Below are 12,842 nucleotides of genomic sequence, written 5' to 3'. Positions count from 1 at the left end.
GATATTTTTCCTGTTGTAACTGCCTTGGGAGCTGGGACTTACAGACGTAATTTCACTACTTAAAACTTCTCTAATGTGTAGCGCACTGTGAACAGAGATGAGCTGTTGAAACAGGCAGAATCTGTGATGCAGGATCTAGGCAGTTCAAGAGCCATGTTGGAAATCCAGTATGAGAATGAAGTAAGTAATATCAATGCAGTCTAATTTAACCCCTTTTTACTGAAGATTAATGCAAAAAAGCTACAACCTCAATAGAATGACTTGGTCAGACTCTTGGTCCTTCCCATTGCTGGTGCCACAAAATTTTGTCTATTAACTATCCCTAATCCACTTGGTTGTGATTCTTAGCTGGTAGGAGAAACTTTCTGATCTACTAAATTTCATACTTAGTCTTTTTCCTAACTCTAAGAAAACAGCTGTGTGCATTCATCTATAATGTGATCATTAGGTGGTTAATGCTTTTATTCCACTATTAATCCCTCTGATATGTGGTCTTTTCAAGCTATCTTAGTCGTATTGTAAATGTTAGCATAGTTAGGTTCTCTTAGATGCTTTTTGCAATGCAGCCTTCTTTATAGCCAGTAATGTACTATATTTCTCAGACTAAGTAAAGATTTTGATATTCAAACTGACCTAATGTACTCATTTATTTATCTTATTATCCCCTTTCCCTTTCCTACACCCTCCCTCCCCCTGAAGGTTGGCACAGGCCTAGGCCCCACGCTAGAGTTCTATGCACTTGTATCTCAGGAACTACAGAGAGCAGACTTAGGCCTTTGGAGAGGAGAAGAAGTGACTTTAGCCAATCCAAAAGGTAAATGTTTTACTACCTAAACTTACCAATATTGATCTTATATTGAATTGATTCTAAGTTGACTTTAGTTATGTGAATGGCTTTGATTGAAAAAGCACCTCGGTTTGTGGTGAGATAATATGCATCATGATAGTGTGTCATTATCTTTGTGGGTTTTTTTTTTAATTTTCTAAGAAGCTTTAGGTTATCATTATCTGATAGCTGCTTTCAAATTTGCATCTGGAGTGAAATGAACAGTGTATGTATTGAACTACTTCTTTTTTTTTTTTTTTTTTTTTTTTTTTTTTTCTTCCCCTTCCTCAACAGGAAGCCAGGAAGGTACCAAGTACATCCATAACCTTCAAGGCCTTTTTGCACTTCCTTTTGGTAGAACAGCCAAGCCAGCTCACATTGCAAAAGTTAAAATGAAGTTCCGCTTTCTGGGAAAACTAATGGCCAAGGCAATCATGGATTTTAGACTGGTGAGAATAAAGTGGAAAATGTGATTCTGAAGGGTTAAGTGAAAGTTATAGTTCAGACTGTGTTGGGGGGGAAAAATAGCATTAAGAGTTGCATGGAATTATTTTCAGCTCTAGCAGTTTGGGCAGGGTGGGAGGAGATGCAGCTGAGCTTTTGAGGGGAAGGGGTAGTGTAGGTTGAAGACGTTTACAGTGGCTTTTGAGACCATAGCAGGCAATGGCTTTTCCTTCTTTCACTATATGTTGCAATCTCTCTCTAGTCTTCTTCCAATGTGATTTTGGGCTTATTATTATTCCAGCTGCTAACTTGCTGATTGCTCTAATGTATGTGCACTAGGCAGTCAGTTGTGTGTTCTCAACTGTAAATTTCTCAGGTAAAAACACTCAGACATGGTGTTTTGGTATGCACTGGAACTACGAATTAGTAAATGGTATTCTAGATCTAGTCAAGACATAAAATGGCAAAAGATGCAGTTTTGGAAGACAGCTCAATACTAAAAAAAAGTTTTGATTTCCAGGTGGACCTTCCTCTTGGACTTCCTTTTTATAAATGGATGTTACGACAGGAAACTTCTTTGACATCGCATGACTTGTTCAGTATTGATCCAGTAGTAGCCAAATCAATATATCACCTTGAAGATATTGTAAGACAAAAGAAAAGACTTGAACAGGACAAAACACAGGTGGGAAAGTAACCCTAATAATGGAAGAGTGCATCTTCCATGTTTGGATTTTATGAAGTAGCCATAATTGAGAGTGTATGATGTTGCTTTATAGTGATGGTAATAATGATAATTACTTCATTCTAATAAAATTAGTAGTTTTAATATTATTAAATCATGGGCTAGTAATTGTAACACAGTATTTTTGTAATGTAGACTCTAACATTAGAAATATATTATGGGATTCTTGTGTGTGACTTAACGCAGGCTAGAAATGGCTAAAACTGCCAGATGTTTGCCTAAGGTAACTTCTGGTTTTAGTGCACTTTGAAAAAACTAACCAACTCGAGTATCAGAGGAAAAACATATCCTTGATTTCTGAACATTCTAAAGGCTAAGCTTTTTTATTTAGTTGGTTTAGTAAAATTTTCAGGCTTTCTTAGGAGTGCTTTTGTGGGTTTTTTCCTTGCCTGTTGAAAGCTGTATGCAGACTGGTGTAAACTAGCTTCATGTGTGAGCATACATGTTCTTTTATAGATAGAGAAGAGTCTTAATTTTTCAAGGTTATCCACTCTTAGCTAAAAATAGTACCACTCACTGTTACAGAACAGTGATAAAAAGCCTTTGGCATGCATGCTCTTTCTAGCATCCAATGTTAAGAGATGGTAGGTGGTAATAACCTAATTTATAATCTTAATACATCTGCTTTGTTACTAGTGAAGTTATTGCAAGCTTGTGGGCCTTTGTTCCTCTTCACCTCACTGTCTCTCTCTCCTTGATCACTGCTTTTAATTTCCCAACAAGAGTTTGAAAAACCTGAAACCTGGTGGATGAAAGCTGAAAAATGTCAGTATGCATGCCAAATATGAATGCCATTAACTATCCTAAGGAAAAAACATAGCCTAAGAGCCTTAGCATCTTACACATCTTCAGTACTATTTTCTAAATAAATAATGTGCAAGAAGTTTAAGTAATTTCAAAATTGCTAGAGAAAAGTTACTGTTACAGTTGTTCAGGTTTATCCATTAAGATAGTTTATTTGGTTTGTCTTGGTTTATTGTTATGTATGAAAAATACAGAAGGAAAGCAAGGAGTACTGTAACAGTATTAATAGTAAAATTCTTGCAGAAATGTATACTTATGTCTTCTAAAGCAGTTTTGACTAACTAACTTCTGGATAAGTTAATGTGAATGAATTGTTCTCACTTGTTCTCACTTCCAATTTTTTAGACCAAAGAAAGTCTACAGTACGCATTGGAGGCTCTGACTATGAATGGCTGCTCAGTGGAAGATCTAGGGCTGGACTTCACACTTCCTGGGTTTCCTAATATAGAACTGAAAAAAGGGGGAAAAGATACACCAGTCACCATCCACAACTTAGAGGAGTATCTCAGAGTATGTAAAAGCAAAGCTAGGACTAAAACTTTCTTTATTCTTCCTCACCTTGCTGCCAAGTAGTTTGTTTCCATATATATTTCAGTTCACTCATGAACTGGGCACAGCAATAATTTTCCTACTGATTGCTTGTGTTCTGTACTAGTTTATTACCACAGAAAAACTGTTTGAATCATAGTCAGTGCACCCGACTTGAAAATTTTATAGTACAAATAAGTCCGATTTATACACAATGAAGTTGTCAGAAGTATGGGGGTTTTGGATAAAAAGTCTTGTAGTAAATGGAGTAATTTGAGCTGTGGACTTTCAGAATCTTTTAACATGTTCCCACATTTGCATATGATAATGAATTTGTTTGCAATAGTGATTTAGTACCCACACTTCAGTGGGCTTTGAGCTGCTATAATAATAGTGAAATTTTTTGGAGTCAGACTTGAGAAATCATGAGCTTAGTTGCAAGTCAAAATCCCCCAAACCCACAAAAAACCCAAATAAACCAACCCCTAAACTGTGTTTTAAATAAAAAAAAAAAAATAATAAAAAAACCCCAAAAAAACAAAAAACACAACACAAAAAGTAAGGAACAGAGAATGAAACGGTGCCATAATAAGTTGACAGTACACCTGCATATTGATTTATTTCTAGGTTTTATGTCCCTTCTGACAAGGAAAAACAAAAGGGTGATACTGCTGAACAAACAGCCTGGAAAAGAGATGAGGGAAGGAAGGGAGAATGCAATATTATCAAATGACGTCATGAGTGGGATGGAGTGGGAATGATTGATTGTGTCATGAAAAAGCCATTATTCCAATTCCAAAATAATGCATTGTCTGGCAGGTTAGTCTACTGCCAGTTTCACTCTGAGGACTGTTAGGATTTTCAAGCACTGATAAGAAACATATCTGATGTTTTGGTTGAAATGATTCAGTAAGGGGCATATAATCTGCTGGGTATCAACTGAGAACTTTGCAAAGTTATTCAATAATCTTTACAACTGAATATTGAGCAGTTGCTGTTCATCTTCCACATTTAAGCTGTTATGCTCATATCCGGTTCTCATATCTCTTTGTTGAATGCAAATTCTGCTAGTCAAGAATCACTTATAAAATTAAATATATTTGGATATAAAGCTGTTTGCTTACAGATGGGTAATGCCAACAACCATAGTTTCTTAGAAACGGCATTTGCAGTCTCTGTTTACTGAGGAAAGCTGAGCAAGGTTGCTTTCAAGTCTGATTTTCATACAGTTTGCAGTCAGTTTTTTTTCTTCTAGGTAATGTGTATCAGGTATCCGATATGCTGCAAACAGCTTGCAGACATGTCAGATGTCCTGTAGTTGTCCTATTGCAGGCCTCTGGCATTGTAAAGAAAAGCAGGTCATTACAGAAAGCTTGCTTTCTGCTTTTTTCTAAATGGCTTTTGGGACTATTTTCTTTACAGGACACCTGTACAGTTTTTCTATCCTTGTCTTTATATTCCTGCCTTATAGAGGAGACTAAAAAACTAGATCCCAGTGATTAGCATTACAGACTTGATGTCAAGGAAATGGAAAAGATTTCAGAGAGAAAATTAGTGTCTTCTGTATCACAAGTATGGTGACTTGCAATTTAGAAACATCATATTTAATTTATCAGCTAGCCTGTACAGCTCCCTGTGGGTCAGCTGCCATGCTCTTGAAAATGTCATTTTCATTAAAATACTGTGTGTGGATTACCATTAGAAGTAGTTTATAAAGCTGGAATATCCTACGTTACTCTTCATGGCTCTTCTGCAGTCATGTCGTTCCACAGTCTACCGCCCTTTTTTTCCCCAAGGATGGTTGCCACAGAACCTACCTTTATGAGCAAGTAGAACTATTTCAGCTACCAGTATAGTGAAAGACTGTGTTCTCTTCCCCATGCACTCTACCCCCACCCCCCCTTTCTCCCCTGTACTATTCTAAAGAAAGGGGCCAACTTGTTTGTTCTAAATCTGTGGACAAAAACTTTCCAGAATGCAGTTTTTTGCCTAGCAATTCCATCTCCTCTTTGAATCCACAAGAATACAGTGCAGCTTTATTTTGCTACATGCTCCAGGTCATAAAAGTAATTGCAATTCTAAGTCAGCAACTCTGCTGCTAGAATAGCCATAGAATATTCAACGTTATAGAACACAATTGAAGAGCCTTTTGTGCCGCTGGTGCTTACCAGCTTGCTCTTTGGTATTGCAACCTGACATGTGAAAGTAGGGGTATGTATCTTACCTGAAATTCAATGCCTGGCTCTTCTGTAGGGAAGCTTATCAACAGATCCTAATAGGCTCTCATAGCTGAGAGCTTTCTGGAACAAGTAACTCTTCCATTATTGAGACTGGGTTAAATACTTGCTTCAGGAGTGCAGCAGTATCAACGAGGCTTTTAATCATATTCAGACATGTCCTTAGATGTCTTTCAAAGATTTTTTTCAGCATTCCACGTCACAGCTTTTAACACATTTAAAAACTAGTAGCTGTGTGCTGACAACACATCTTTTACAAACAGCTTTCATTTCCTGCTAGAGTTGGGGGTAGCCAAGGTAAGTGTAATCATCAGTAGCACTGAATGAAAAGAATCTGAACTCGGCATGCAATCTGCCATGTATAATATCTTTTTTTAATTTAGTGGAGAAATACTGACTGCAGGAGAAGAAATTTGGTCTCGTTTGTGTCATGTCTCCTTCTCTCCCCACCAGTGATTGTTTCAGTATGTGCTGTCCACTTCGGAAAGCGAATTTAATATGGAGAGAGTAATTGCAGATACAAAAACAAAGCAAAAAAACCACACACAAAAAGCCTAGACTACTGTCTTACTGTCTTTCGCCTTATGATTCTTACCAAATCCCAGTAACATGAAGTTATTTCTTTTTTCCCCTATGTATTCTTATAATAGTAAATAGCTTAATATAACAAAAAGTCTAAAGTTACTTTTTGTAATTATAAATTAGAAAAGGGACCCATATGTTTTTGTGGGGGAAACTAATATAATACTGCCAATGATGCCCTAAGGATTTCTGTTTCAGTTGCTGAATTTTAAGTGGATATCCATGTACAGAGAGAACATCTAGGTTAGGCTTCTAAAAATATCCAATAAATGTTTAGGTTTTTTGTTTTAAAATACTTTGTTAAATAGGATCAGTTTAGCCAGATAGTCTGAATTTCATGTATTAACCTTGCTTTATAAAAAACAAAGGTAAATCAGTTGTTTAAACACTGCATGAGTTGCATTGTTACGGTCTTCTAAACATGGGGTTGTTTGAACTCTAAATGACTTTCTAATTTGCAATGATAGACCACATGACAAAGTTGTAAAGAAAAAAATCCAACTATTCTGTGTCTGTTGCATTTCAGTAGCACTGCGCTTACACATGTGCAGCAGAACAAGCTTATGAATTAAGGCAGAATGAGGCTATGCTGTGTAGAGCAGTTCCATAAATCAAAGTTCAAACTGCCCCAGCTACAGTGAGCACATGGCTAGGCTTCTGTAGAGGTTTTTCTGCAGTTGTAGTGTTTTGTATAGTAGTGATCATTCCATATTTCTGTTGTTTAAATGACTTTTCTTATTTTTATTTTTTTAATTCCCTGCAGTTGGTTATATTCTGGGCACTAAATGAAGGTGTTGCTAGACAGTTTGACTCATTCAGAGATGGATTTGAATCAGTCTTCCCCCTCAGTCATCTTCAGTACTTCTATCCTGAGGAGGTTGGTAAATCCATTTTTACTGATGCTTTTATAACCTTATATTTATATGTGTGGACAGCCTGAACCTAGATATGCAGTGCAGCTGTGAGTGATTACATCACATTTCTGATGCATATTAGTAAAAATCTGTGTCCTTTAAATTGCATACTTAAATGTTAAGATTTCTCTGTTCAGAGGTCATTTATTTGATGCTTTTTTATGAACAGCTTCATTTTCTTTATAATTGAGTGTATCCAGCTTTCTTGAGAAAAGTGCTTAAATTTATATATGCAGGCTTTCTGTACTGGTATGGATACTTTAATTACTTCCTTGTGTTGCAATACCTCTTAATAGCTATAGATGTGGATGCTACCTAGCTGTTCTATAAAAAAAGGAGTCAGCTCTTTTGTTCAAAACTTTAGACAGTAAAAGGAGATTCAGGTGAAGGGGTAAAGAATAAGGACAGCTGGTCTTGCCTTGTTCTCGCCACTCACCATATCAATTTCCTTGTAAAATTCTGGCACTCTTTAAGTGGACTGAATTTGAGACACAATTACGGTTGTCTGGACTGGAAGAGAGAATGTTTTATTATTCTGCCTTTAGGGAGTTTATTTGACGACTACTTTGGAGGGTTTGGTTACCTTCATAAACTTACACCTTTGTCTTCATGAAGAAATGTTAAGCATGCTCTGAAGCGGTGTGTTAGGCAAGCCTTTGCGTTGCTCATTTGTTCTTGGTGCTTTGGAATGTAAGAGTGTCTTAAATATGAGATCTGTAACTGCTCATAGTGATTCTTCTTCATGCCTCTCTGTTGGTACTACTTTCAAAGAGTACCACTACTTGTTTTCTGAAACAAATTTAAGGCTAGTAAAAATGGCAGATGGTTCTAGTTTCTCTAGTGTTTTATCCAAACTTCTCTGTTTTGTAGTATATGTGATGCTGTTCTTCTGTCTTGTCGTCGTTTGGCATGGTTTGATGCTTGCTTCTGCTTGGAAATTTTAAAATACCAACACTATCTATTGCTAATCTACTAATATGGTTGATCAAAAATAAGCCATAGGAGTAGTGCGAGATACATCCTCAGATATGCATGTGTGATCTCATGTTCTGTTGCTGATCACTATCCAGCCATTTGAACCTTTTTACAAACCATTCCTAAACTATTATAAAGAACTTGTAAAATTCTTTTGTTCATGAACAGAAGAGCTAGGTGTGTCAAACCTCTGGCTTTAATGAGATTGGGGCTTTACAACTCCTTGTGTATCCTAGAAGGACATCTATAGATGTGTTTTGGCTGTGGCTGGTCATCTCTGCCCAAGTGCATAGAAAGAACAGGCAATATAATTTAAATAAAAACTGCTATCTGATGTTCCATCTCTGTCTGTGTTTGGGTGTTTTTTTTTTTTTTCCTTTCAAAGAGCTCGGAGTTCTAAAAAGCAAGTGTAAACATTCTATTTTTCCCCTTCCCCTAGATTTCTTTAAAAATTGTGAGACTTCCAACAAGTTAAAGCATTTTTGGTAATTTGGTAAATTGCTTATTAGGACTGTCTCTGTTCTAAGCATCTCGTGTGGTAGTGGATTGTATGCAAAGACAGATTCAGCAAATGAGGCTGTCACTGGGATGAAGCTATTGTATTCGGAGAACCTGGGAGGATTGCTTGGGGTGACTGAGGTTGTTTTGCAGCAAACCATTCCAGAAAGTAGAATGTTGTAATAGTAGTCAGAACAGACTGTACTCATTCTACCTCAAGTTCTAAAGGGGGAAATTTCCTCCCTTTTTTTTTTTAATTTTATAGTTGGAGCAGCTCTTGTGTGGCAGTAAAACAGACACTTGGGATGCAAAGACTTTAATGGAATGTTGCAGGCCAGATCACGGTTATACACATGACAGGTAATAACAGCGTTGGTCTTGTTTAAAAAAAAAAAAAAAAAGTTAGCACTGGAAAATATGTATTTAAGTAATCTTGATATACTGTTATTCAAGCTAAAAGAATTACATTAAATTTATTTGAAAATATTTGTACTGCACTGAATATTAATATGATACAATTATTTTAACTATAAACAAGTAATAGCTTGCTTTTTTCCCTCCTTAGTCGAGCAGTGAAGTATCTCTTTGAAATTCTCAGTAGCTTTGATAGCGAGCAGCAAAGACTGTTTCTTCAGTTTGTGACGGGTAGCCCCAGACTGCCTGTAGGAGGTAGGTTTTGTTTATTGCATATTGCTATATATGAAATCAGTATTGTTAATGCATTTCTGAATAAGTGGATTATTTCAGTATAGGAAAAAATTACTTACCTGTGTATTTTAGAGGTTCAACTTGCTTGACACTTCTAGTTTCAGAAGTGGCTGGGTAGACTTGAGGTAGAATTCACAAACTTTGTGTTAATCTCATGACATTTCATTCAGTTGACTCTCTCCTGGCTTAATTTGTGTTGCCAGTTAATCTATTGGAGGGCAAAAATAGTTCAAAATTTAAACAAAACTGAAAACCCTTAATACTGTATTCCTGGGCTAGAGGTGCATTAAGTTATGACAACAACAAAATGATGCATTGCTACCTGGAAACAATAATCTTTTTTCTAGTAAGGAGACAATACTAGCATAGTGATAAACTTTAATTTCTCCCCCTTTTGAATTTCAGAATTTAGATCAGAGGCAGTGAGGAAATCTGAGGAATTTTCTGTCTTTGCTAGGGATCATTATAGAATACACATTTTACTGTATTCTCAGCTGAATGCTTTGCAAGTAAAAAAAGAATTTATGTATCTGTTCTCTTACTTACGTTCTTCGGGGTGTGTGTGGTGTTTTTTTTCCTAGTTAAAAAATTGACATTATAAGAAAGAGTTAATTCTTTTTAAAAAGAAAAAATGTAGAGCTCTTTTGGGGGAGAGATGGTGCAGACAGGATCGAGGGTTAGGAGTATAAAAATCTTAGCTGGAGTGAAAAAAAAGTACAACATCACAGACAATTTCTGAGAATCTTAGAAAATGTGTATGAAACCCACAAACTTAAAAATACCATGATTGAAATAGGGTTTTTTTTATACATACATAACACAGAATTAAAAGTAGACGCATCTAACTTTGTTTCTTTTTTTTAATTCATCTTGGAAAACTAATCTACAGAAATGACTTTTATCTTTTAGTTTGCTACATGGCCTTTATAAAGCCATATGCTAAACTTTTGAAAACAGAGGTTAAGAAGTACGTTACGAGATGCATGCTTCTGTCACTGTTAGACATCTACTGTGTTAACTGTGGGTTTTCAAGAGGAACAACCTTATTCTGAATATCTTTTCTCATTAATAGGCTTTCGAAGTTTGAATCCTCCGTTGACAATTGTACGCAAGACATTTGAGTCTACAGAGAATCCAGATGATTTCTTGCCCTCAGTAATGACTTGTGTGAACTATCTCAAATTGCCGGACTATTCAACTATTGAGATAATGCGTGAAAAACTCTTGATAGCTGCAAGAGAAGGGCAGCAGTCATTCCATCTTTCCTGATCACAATGAAAAATGCAATGTCTGCCTGTTACAGCAAAAGACAAACTCATGATTCTTTTCTAAATATATCACCTGAGTCAAGGAAACGTGTTACGCCTTCTTGTTGTAGAAAAACGGCTTGCAGATTATAAACAAAGACACTTGGTTGATATTCATTAAAGGCCCCCATGGACTTAAAGTGATCAGGCCCTAAAAGTTGTTGTGACAAGGTTTCTTTAGCAAGTTCTTGTTTAAATTATCATTTATTTGATGAGTGAAGTTTTTAACTTGCTTTGCTGTGTGAAATTTAAAAAGGGATGTTTTTCCAGGCTGGAACAATAAATGTCGCTGTGCAGTTTAATACTGGGCTGTGTGTATCCATCTAGCTAAGTCTGAAGTTTTTTCCTCCAAAGACAACTTTTTGTACATAAGTACAGAAATTAAAATACACCATGTATTTGACGAATCTAGTTTAGTAGACTAGTTCTGTGTACCCTCACCTGCCTCTAATTTTACCCATCCTCATGTATTGTCTGATGTGCAATTCACTTGGTTCTTTTTGTGTGCAACATTCAACAATTGTTATGTTTTGGTTAGCATGGGCATTTAACTGCTCCATGCCTCTTTCTCTAAGATAATTTAAATTTTACTGAAATCAAATATATATTGTCAATATAATTCAGCCTTTGTAACTAGGTAGAACCTTTCTTATAGCATAGTTTTACTGTAGTGGTAGGATATAATGGCGACAGCCTTTACAAGTCGACGCTCTAGAGCTGTTTACACAGTAATTCAGGCAGCAAAAGCCTCTTATTAGAGGCTAGGAAGAATTATTTCTTTCATGTAGTTGAAGTCCAAGAGCTTGGGCTGGCCAGTGTGTATTGTGGTAAGGCCAGAGCATTTCGAATTGATGTAAAGTTTTTTAAAAGACAAATTAGTTGTTTCACTCCCTGTTCGAGTAAACAGTTTTCTTGTTCTTGATCTAAGTTCCTGGTTACTTTTGTAGTTTTTTTGTTTTTGTTTTTTTTTTTCCCCCTCCCCCAGCGCTAGCTTGGAACAAACAGTTCAGCCTTTGTCTTTTGACACAGATAAAGCACCTGTAAGCAATGCTCTGTCCAACTGTTTTATGTGCTGATTTCTCAAATCTGCAATAATTTACTTCATCAGGTTAATGTTTTTACCTGAATATAAATAAAAAAGTTTGCTTCACCTTTTTGTTCATAGTTTTGTACTGTATGCATAAAGTTCAATTGTGTAAATTACTGTAATGCAAGTAAATCATCCTAAAATCTACTTGGCTAACAGCCCGCAACTTGTGGATGATTTACTACTAAAACAAGACCTTTTAACACCTCCAACTTAGAGGGAAATTTTTTCTTTCTATGGGTTCAAAAAACGGGCAATTACAAATATTCCTGAGATGTACCTGCTATGTAGTTCATCTCTATGAAAATGTGATAGTTACTTACTTTTATTCAACTTTGAGAAATCAAAATTCATTTCAGTGCTTAGAAATTGTTAAATTCTGGCTAATCAGGCTAGTCTTTCCCCTAAACTAACAATAACAAGTTTTCTTTTATCTAGCTGAAGAACCTGTACTTCCAGAATATGTATTTCAGTACCTGTAATGGACATTCTTCCAGTGAACATTCACAGGATTACATGTGGTTGCTCATACCAGTGCCACTGAAATGTAATGCAAATCTGTCATGAGCATGAGTAGAATGTGAAATCCTTGCACAAAGAACCTGATAACTGAACAGTTTCTACTACCGTATTAAAACTGAAAGAAGGTGCTTCACACTGTACATATAATAATGGTAGCGCACAGTGCGGCATAGTTTTCATAAAACTTCAAGGCAGTGTTTAAACTATGGACTGGTGTTTAAATTGTTCTGATAACTTGATCAAACTGAGCACAAAAAAGTGTTTATAGTGTGTGGATAGCAATTTGTTCATTTTTCTAAGGTTCTATATTTTAAAAAAACTGACTTGTGTAAAAAAAAAAAAAAGAAAAAAGCTAATATTTTGTATTAAAATATCATGTGTATTGATATTTTTTTACCCATGTTGTCTCCCTCTAGAATCTGGCTTTCATCGACTTTGAAATTTTGAGGAGTTCTCAAATTTGATATATAGCCATTGTATAACTCTGTTTCAGTGGGAACATAAGTTGTTGGTTGCCTGCTTAAAAAGGAAGGAAAAAACCAGGTGCCTGTGGTGACAATTGATTTTTATTGTGCTGGCTGTCATTTTCAGCACAGACCAAGGATGTAGTTGGCCTGAAAAGGGAATGAAACCCTTTTGGGTGATACCTTCCCCCCCCACCCCGC

General features: G+C 36.1%; 1 protein-coding gene across 1 annotated transcript in view; it reads left to right on the top strand.

The window, feature by feature from the left end:
• The window catches only part of TRIP12 (thyroid hormone receptor interactor 12), a 69,100-nt gene extending 58,230 nt beyond the window's left edge, over positions 1-10,870 (top strand). The window contains exons 33-41 of the mRNA XM_035895295.1: positions 82-180; positions 700-814; positions 1,121-1,275; positions 1,791-1,955; positions 3,165-3,329; positions 6,930-7,043; positions 8,819-8,913; positions 9,119-9,222; positions 10,334-10,870. Coding sequence (XP_035751188.1) covers positions 82-180; positions 700-814; positions 1,121-1,275; positions 1,791-1,955; positions 3,165-3,329; positions 6,930-7,043; positions 8,819-8,913; positions 9,119-9,222; positions 10,334-10,530 — 1,209 coding nt within the window. The 3' untranslated portion in view covers positions 10,531-10,870. The remainder of the gene's footprint in view (positions 1-81; positions 181-699; positions 815-1,120; positions 1,276-1,790; positions 1,956-3,164; positions 3,330-6,929; positions 7,044-8,818; positions 8,914-9,118; positions 9,223-10,333) is intronic.
• The last annotated feature ends 1,972 nt before the right edge of the window (positions 10,871-12,842 follow it).

The sequence above is a fragment of the Egretta garzetta genome, unplaced genomic scaffold, assembly GCF_000687185.1.
Source record: "Egretta garzetta isolate BGI_Z169 unplaced genomic scaffold, ASM68718v1 scaffold425, whole genome shotgun sequence".
NCBI classification, from domain to species: domain Eukaryota; kingdom Metazoa; phylum Chordata; class Aves; order Pelecaniformes; family Ardeidae; genus Egretta; species Egretta garzetta.
Note: the sequence above shows the minus strand (reverse complement) of the source record. Positions and strands in the feature narration are given on the sequence as shown.